At 41.1% G+C, this 9,110-nt stretch overlaps 1 protein-coding gene across 5 annotated transcripts in view; it reads right to left on the bottom strand.

Moving 5' to 3' along the window:
• Positions 1–728: 728 nt before the first annotated feature.
• The window catches only part of LOC129812561 (4-galactosyl-N-acetylglucosaminide 3-alpha-L-fucosyltransferase 9-like), a 43,197-nt gene continuing 34,815 nt past the window's right edge, over positions 729–9,110 (bottom strand). For all 5 annotated transcript variants that reach the window (XM_055864220.1, XM_055864218.1, XM_055864215.1 and 2 more), the window contains one exon: positions 729–8,055. In XM_055864220.1, the coding sequence (XP_055720195.1) occupies positions 6,959–8,047 (1,089 nt within the window). In that variant the 5' untranslated portion in view covers positions 8,048–8,055 and the 3' untranslated portion in view covers positions 729–6,958. The remainder of the gene's footprint in view (positions 8,056–9,110) is intronic.

Raw genomic sequence — 9,110 nt, 5'->3', positions numbered from 1 at the left:
ATAGTGTCCACACTTAAGATTCATGCAAATCTTGCATTGAATTCTGTCATGCTTATCTAAAGTTAGGGTTTGGCCAGCCATGTCCAACTCAGACAATGGATCAATCTGTGTCAACTCTGCATATTCAAAGGGATGATTGTGAATGCCAGAGTTCAAGTGAGGATCTTGGGTAACTAACAGCCAGAGAATTGAGGCATTACCATCACTTACATTTTTTACATTTACATTTTTAGTCATTTAGCAGACGCTCTTATCCAGAGTGACTTACAGTAGAGTCCATACATTTTATTACATTTTACATACTGAGACAAGGATATCCCTACCGGCCAAACCCTCCCTAACCCGGACGACGCTATGCCAATTGTGCGTCGCCCCACAGACCTCCCGGTTGCGGCCGGCTGCGACAGAGCCTGGGCGCGAACCCAGAGACTGGTGGCGCAGAGTGCAGTGCCCTAGACCACTGCGCCACCCGGGAGACCAATCATCTGGCCATCATAACACTTGGCCCTTTTTTTTTCAGGATCCTATTCTCAATAGGATTTTGATAGGATCCTGGTCTGAACAGATTTTTTTTTACAGGATCTAAACAGGATTAGCTACAGTCTGGGATTTGGGATACTCTTCATTTAGAAGACTTTCTTATTGAAACCTTATGAACATTCAACTTAGTCAATCTGGCACATTGTCTCCCAATCAATATGTAATGTATATGAACAATTTAAAACATATTTGCTTTTATCAATTTCTTTATTTTCTTGACACTAAAACACATCGACAGTTCAACACAACATTTGGCAAAATACAATGATTTGGCAAAAACCTTGTAATCTCTTCCAGTAAACTGGCAAAAAATGAGCATTGTTCAATTAGGATTCAGCAAAACATGAAGAATGCACTTCATGCAGAGACGATGCCCATGACACTGACTTGAATAGGAAACACATCCTGACTTGAAAAGGGACAACAGAATTTGTGCAAAGAGATCAGAGAACAAACCTTTTGAGACAGATCCCCACCACATTGAACCTCAGTTTAATTTCTGTACAGCAAAACAGTTTCAGAATCATATTCTGGGACAGTTCATGAACTCACGACGGCTCCATTTGAGACAGCCACCAGCACAATGAGTGACACATCAATAAAAGTTCTATATCTCTGCTGAATTTCAAAAAGATGGTTGAAATTAGGTAATGTCACAACGGGATTAGCGTCTAAGCCAAAAAACTGTCTGCAATCTTATTTGTGTAATTGTCTCACTGGTGGAAAAATGTCCTTCCCACAACAGTATTACCACTGTCTTCAACACTGGCTCTCTGGTTTGAGTGTCTCTTTTCCCCCCATCGTTCATGAGCTGCTTTGAAGCACCAACATTATTTAAAGCTAAATACACTTCAACGTTAGCGACTGAAATATTACACATTTCAAAATATACACTACATTATTCTAAAGTGTTTAGAATGCCTTTTGACGGACGGTCTTGATTGACTGTATTTAATTGCATCATTTGAAAATATGATTGGTTGATACAACTATGACATAGCCAGGAGATCGAAGCAAGGCAACGCCAGTGGCTGAGCTGAAGAATACAATCTTTTAATTAGCTATAATCTGTGGCTGTAAAAATGTAGTGGTCTGCTGACACTAATGGACTATGTGCTGTCATTTCATTTTACTCGCAAGTTATTTATTAATACCTACCTCTGCAAGTTGGGCTCCCGAGTGGCGCAGCTGTCTAAGGCACTGCATCTCAGTGCAATGAGTTATCACTACAGTCCCTGGTTTGAATTCATGCTGAATCACATCTGGCCGTGATTGGGAGGTGCCCAATTGGGCCAGCGTTGGCCGGGTTTGGCCGGGGTAGGCTGTCATTGTAAATAACAATTTGTTCTTAACTGACTTGCCTTGTCAAATAAAAAAAGTTAATCTATTAGCCAGTAGTTATTGGCTTACTCCCTGGGCATTATTAGATACTGAGAATTTTATAAAAAAATGGCCCAACCAAGGGTAGCCTACATATTACTGTCAGCTGCCCACAATATCAGCTAGATTGATCGACTTTGCTGTGCTCTGTGCAGCTCACCCCTGACTTGCGGAACACTATAATACACCGCTGGCGCAGCTCTGCTTCAGCCTTTGGAACTAGGCTATGTCACAGCAGTATAAACAAATCACAGACTGGAACAGTGGAATAAAAAGCCATTTGTTGAACGGCCTTCTTAAATCTTTCTACACGTTTTAATTAATGGTAGAGCTGTGGGGTGTTTTTTTAAATGAACGTTACAGAATTCCGCTCGTCTACATACAGGCTAAATCTGTGTCAGTGGACTAGTTTGTTTTAAGGATGGAACACACCATTACGAATGTTGGCCGTGCACAGTACTGTAGATCATCTTCAGGGAGTCAACAAAAGGTGACGTATTCGACATGTAGAGGCTATGATTGTTTTTTTTTCTACATAGTCTATAAGAAAAATACATATTTACCCTCTTAATACAAATGATCCAAATACAAATGGTACAAATAACAAAATGAAAGCAGCCTGAAAGTTGTTCACATCTTTTGCTCTAAGATTCAATGGTAACCCTTTAGGTGACAATAACTTTGAAGGTTGCATGTAATAACTTGATTTAATGCGTATCGTGGAAGATGGCGCGATTGATAATTAAAGGCAATGTTCCTGTGCTTGCGGAGACTGCATTCATGGTAAACGCTGCATATGTCGGCTCAAACGGAAATTACCTTTACATTTGAATTGTGCTATACTGCGGATCTTCTGCAAAACGGATTGAATCCAGCCCTAACTTGGCTTGAAACTACCACCTGTAGCATTGCATTGGTAATGTAGCTTTTTTGGTAGCGCAGCTAGCTAAAGGTGTTTCGAGAGGGTCGCCGTGTGTCGCGAGGCAGAGGTCATTTTCTCGGTGTGAGCTGAAGGAAGTGGCACAGCTAAGCAAGCACAGTGACATCCATTACTCCTACATAAAGCATTCATAACAGCATACGAAACATTCATAACACATCCATTTATAAAGACCTTCATAGTGCATTCGTAAAGCATCAACAGAAAGAACTCAGATGGGAAAACATTGGAAATGGTGGTAGTTCGGAACACTGAAATGTCCTTAACTTTCAAATTCAACTTCTCAAACCTTTTATTACTTTTATTGATTGCATTTCTACATGTGTATGCAAAACATATAGCCAGATACTGTAAATATCTGGTGTATTTTTAGAGCATGTAAGCAACAGAAGTTATATTTCCCCATTCGGTTGACCGGTCAGTCTAACTCTGAGGTTCATATATTTGAGGATCAACTGCATGTCATTAGTGACATTAGTCCACAGTTAATCGTTGTTCTTGCCAAACAGAAACATTTTCTTATTTCATGTTTTGGTTGATCACTATCATTTACATTACAAAATAATTTATGGTAAGTAAACCTTGTGTTTTTTACATTTGGAAAGCAAAAGGAAATGGCTAAATTGCTTTTAACAATTGCCGGTGACTGTGTTCTGTTTTTGGTAAAAACATCAGAGGTAGGATATTATTTCAGACCATTTCAAGAATATGCTTTGTGCTGGATATTTGGAAATTAAATTCAAAGTATAACAATGGCAACATTCATGATTACTTTGTAGTGATATATAATAATGCTCTAGAGGTTTTGGAAATAGTAACAAGTAAACAGTATTTCAGTGAACCAATAAAGTAAAATAAGGGAAGAAAATGTTTTGTTCTGCCAAAAATGTATTTGTTCACGTGACTTTCATTTTCACATTTATCCTGTCATGTGACATACTATTCAATAATGAATGCACTTTGAAGGTCATTAGGGTACCGATTTCATGAACATTTTATGAATCGTTTATGTATGCTGAATGGTTTGTGTATTCAACCTTCAACGAAAGTGGTACACTGTATTTGAACGATACATCATACCAGCATCATAACATAGTCAAACACGACAATGACAGGTATTATGATATACACTATCGTTCAGAAGTTTGGGGTCACTTCAAAATGTCCTTGTTTTTGAAAGAATACACTGTATTTCTGATCAATTTGATGTTATTTTAAACCCTGCATACCACTGCTGGCTTGCTTCTGAAGCTAAGCAGGGTTGGTCCTGGTCAGTCCCTGGATGGGAGACCAGATGCTGCCGGAAGTGGTGTTGGAGGGCCAGTAGGAGGCACTCTTTCCTCTGGTCTAAAAAACAATATCCCAATGCCCCAGGGCAGTGATTGGGACACTGCCCTGTGTAGGGTGCCGTCTTTCGGATGGGACGTTAAACGGGTGTCCTGACTCTCTGAGGTCATTAAAGATCCCATGGCACTTATCGTAAGAGTAGGGGTGTTAACCCCGGTGTCCTGGCTAAATTCCCAATCTGGCCCTCAAACCATCATGGTCACCTAATAATCCCCAGTTTACAATTGGCTCATTCATCCCCCTCCTCTCCCCTGTAACTATTCCCCAGGTCGTTGCTGCAAATGAGAACGTGTTCTCAGTCAACTTACCTGGTAAAATAAATAAAATAAATGGACAACTTTTCTTTTTTTCAAAAACAAGGACATTTCGACGTGACCCCAAACTTTTGAACGGTAGTGTACATAATGTACATACTACCTCAGATCATTATGTGGTGTTTAAGTTCAAGGTTGGAGGTATCTTTGGTAAAAAAATAACAAATCTAAGCAAGTATATAGCATTTTCAATCTTTCACAATGAAACCACAGATGTGTGGGCAGATACAAGCTTGAATAGTTATCCTATTTTTCATGCACTGAACTCATATGGTGAAATTTGCTTAAAGGTTAAAGATATACAAGTGAATATTTAAGACAATGTGGCTAGATGGCAATAGACAAGCCCACACAGATAAGCATATGATGCATTATTCATGTCAAATGTGTGCTCTCATCATTGTACCACAATAGGATGTAAATATTTGAGAGCAAAAACATTCCAAATGAAATTGGATAATGTTCGCATTGTAAGTAAAATATTCATGGAGCATATGATAGAACTGCAATGCATTTAATGTGATAATGCTCACTAAGAAACCACTATTAACATAATAGTTCTCTATTTTTTATGTATCTTCCTTTCCTTCTTTCTGCACTGTATTACTGTACATACATGATCAAAGATGAGTGTCAGTGTGTTTTGCGGTGCAAATGCAACCTTCAAACAATACACAAATTTACATTTGACAGTAAATGACACAATTGAATTACTTTCATATGTGTTCAATAAACACTGCATAGATGACTGTATCACTAATACATATGAAGGTCTATCATAAAATGCCTCAATTCAATAAATAGTACATATTTTAATTGACAACTATTTCTTCAATTTCAAAAATGTATTGTATACTGTCATATGAAAATGTCATGCCAGCCCGATTCCCATATAGCAAAACAGTTACAGTACATCATAAAAAACAAATAGCAGCATATGTGGTCACATTCAGAGATTAAACACACCTATATACACAAAAGTATGTGGACAGCCCTTCAAATGAATGGATTCTGCTATTTCAGCCATATCCGTTGCTGACAGGTGTATAAAATCGAGTACACAGCCATGTAATCCCCATGTACAAACATTGACAGTAGAATGTCCTTACTGAAGAGCTCAGTGACTTTCAACGTTGCACTGTCATAGGATGCCACCTTTCCAACAAATCAGTTCGTCGAGTTTCTGCCCTGCTAGAGCTGCACCAGTCAACTTTAAGTGCTGCATTTAGTGTTTATTAGGGATGTGGAAACGTCTAGGAGCAACAACGGCTCAGCGGCGAAGTGGTAAGCCACACAAACTCACAGAACGGGACCGCCGAATGCTGAAGCGCGTAGCGGGTAAAAATCGTCTGTCCTCGGTTGCAGCAGTCACTACCAAGTTCCAAACTGCCTCTGGAAGCAACGTCAGTTTAAGAACTGTTCGTCGGGAGCTTCATGAAATGGCCGAGCAGTCGCACACAAGCCTAAGATCACCATGCGCAATGCCAAGCGTCAGCTGGAGAGGTGTAAATATTACCGCCATTGGACTCTAGAGCAGTGGAAACACGTTCTCTGGAGTGATGAATCACGCTTCATCATCTGGCAGTCCGATGGACGAATCTGGGTTTGGCGGTTGCCAGGAGAAACGCTACCTGCCCGAATGCGTAGCGCCAACTGTAAAGTTCGGTGGAGGAGGAATAATGGTCTGAGGCTGTTCATGGTTCGGGCCCCTTAGTTCCAGTGAAGGGAAATCTTAAGCTACAGCATACAATGACATTCTAGATGATTCTGTGTTTCCAACTTTGTAGCAAAAGTTTGGAGAAGGCCCTTTCCTGTTTCAGCATGACAATGCCCCTGTGCACTGAGGTCCATACAGAAATGGTTTGTCCGAAATCGTTGTGGAAGAACTTGACTGGCCTGCACAGAGCTCTGACCTCAACCCCATCGAACACCTTTGGGATGAATTGGAATGCCGACTGCGAGCCAGGCCTAATCGCCCAACATCAGTGCCCGACCTCACTAATGCTCTTGTGGCTGAATGGAAGCAAGTCCCTGCAGCAATGTTCCAACATCTAGTGGAAAGCCTTCCCAGAAGAGTAGAGGCTGTTATAGCAGCAAAAGGGGGGACCAACTCCATATTAATGCCCATGATTCTGGAATGAGATGTTCGACGAGCAGGTGTCCACATACTTTTGGTCATGTATAAAAGTGAGATTTTATGAAACAAATATTAAATGCATTGCAAATTACAACATAAATCATGATTGAATTGAAATGCAATAGACACATTAAGACTGAGCAAATCTGTCTGGTAACAAAATAAAAAAGAGAATGGCTCATTTGGGCCCCTATAACCAGTGAGAAAAACATGTTGGAACATTGTCAATGTCAAATACATCATGACTGAATATATTTTAAAGCAATGCCTCCAACTGCAAAACAACAATTTCTTGGCCCTTCAAGGCGTTCCACCCCAAAACCATTTATCGAGGTTATTGAATGCCTTGTACTCCTTGTGCCTTCTGAGATGATCACAAGCGAGGCACGTGTGTTCGGCCCAGAAGTATGCCTTTTTCACCTTAAAGTGCCGTCGCCACTCAAAGTACCTCAGGTACATTTCCTCATTCCTGTCCAAGAGCAGGAGATAGTCAGCCAGCTCTTTGGGTGAGGTGAAGTCATCCACATGGATAAAGGCTTCCCCCTGGACAAAGTTCTCGTAGTTCTGTCTTGGCGGACCTAAAACCACAGGCACCGTCCCTACAGAGAGTGGGTTATACAGTTTCTCTGTGATGTAGTCTTTGTGAATTGAGTTCTCAAACGCCAAGTAGAATTTACAACTGGCGATGGTAGGAAAGTATTCTTGATCTGCAATGTACTCTCCAAAGGCTTGTCCATAAGCGTGAACCTCAATATGTTTATAGAGCTCGTTGTAGTACTTCACTCGCACGTGATCCTGGTTCCAGTTGCTGACAATCCAGCAGATCAACTTGCTTTTGCTCGGTGGCACGAAATCCTCGTCCCCTTGGGCCGTCACAATCGACCCATAAGGCACTTCGATATCAGCATCCTGGCGATAGTTCAGAGTTAAATTGAACAGGTTTTCGATACCGGGCAGCTGAGAGGAGTGGGATGGTGACTCTAGGTTCATCCATATCCACTTTTGGAAGGAGGGACGCTGAAGGGGGGGCAGGTTGGAGAGATCAGTACAGATATCCCTGTGATGTATGATGACCCCATCTGACTTATTATATAGGTTCCGATCTGCTGTGATGAAACAGCCCTCAATGTTGAACAGAGAGCTGCAGACACCAATGTCATAGGTCTGTCCAAAGGGCCAGAGCCAGACGAGTACAGTGGTCAGGTTTTTGTCACCCTTGGTAGAGAAGAGATTTTTAACTTGGATAGTGGATGCTGTTGACTCTACAGGACCTGATAGCCAGCTAGTTGACGGTTTGAAGTACATCAAAAACAGAGTCACAAAACAGCCCAGGAGAAAGGTGCCAAGTAGAAATGGTCGTAGAATTCTGTGGAAAGATGCAGATGGCATACTCTGTCCTATAAAGATACGTAAAAAAAAGAAAAGACATTAAACTCAAATCAGTAAATTCCGTATCATTTAATCAAAGTTACTCTTACCAGTGACTAAAAGGGAAGACTGTGCAAAATTGGCTACAATTTTGCCTAGAGGCCCGATGACACATTTTCAAGATTGTTTGTAAACGGTATATCTCGTGGCATCCTTGCCTCGTACAGTATGAGAGGGCCAACCACATTAAGATAATGGCTTTTATGTTATTTTGTCACGTCCAATTAATCGTTTGGCAAACATTTTTTGTCATGGCTCGTGCAGAGTGAGGCAATTTGTGAACAGGCACACTAGATTAGCTCGCCCGGTTTACAGAGTAGGTGGAGTTTGCAACTAGGGACCAATAGAATAGTTCCAAACGTGAAACTCCGCTGGCCAGGGTAGGTCAAATGTGCCTTTCGACAACCAGCAATAACCATTGGATATAAACAAACTATGGTACGAAAGGTACAGGGCAAATTGCTGAAAGTGCACTTGCATCATGCTGTGTAGTTTGGCTTGAATAAAGACCGCAAGACGTGGAAGCTTTAACGTACAGTGTGAGATGCTTGGGCTCGTTTGCGTTTGGTAAAAATGTATTGCCTCTCGCTGGCCTACATTGCAATCCTATAATTATAATCCAGATTTTCCATCTGTAGAGGCTCTGTCACGCCCTGGCCTTAGTATTCTTTGTTTTCTTTATTATTTTAGTTAGGTCAGGGTGTGACATGGGGAATGTTTGTGTTTTGTCGGTTTTGGGTGGTTATATGGAGAAGGGGGTGTTGGGTGTAGTGTATGGGTTTGTGTTGAGTGAATGTGTCTAGCTGTGTCTATGGTTGAGTGTAGGTTCTAGGAAAGTCTATGGTTGCCTGAATTGGGTCTCAATTAGAGACAGCTGGTTATTGTTGTCTCTGATTGGGAGCCATATTTAAGGCAACCATAGGCTTTAGCTGTTTGTGGGGAATTGTCTATGTCAGTGTGTAGTGGTCAGTGTCAGCACCATTTCTGTTTATATAGCTTCACGGTCGTCTGTTTCTTGTTTTGT

The sequence above is a fragment of the Salvelinus fontinalis genome, chromosome 16, assembly GCF_029448725.1.
Source record: "Salvelinus fontinalis isolate EN_2023a chromosome 16, ASM2944872v1, whole genome shotgun sequence".
NCBI lineage: Eukaryota > Metazoa > Chordata > Actinopteri > Salmoniformes > Salmonidae > Salvelinus > Salvelinus fontinalis.
Note: the sequence above shows the minus strand (reverse complement) of the source record. Positions and strands in the feature narration are given on the sequence as shown.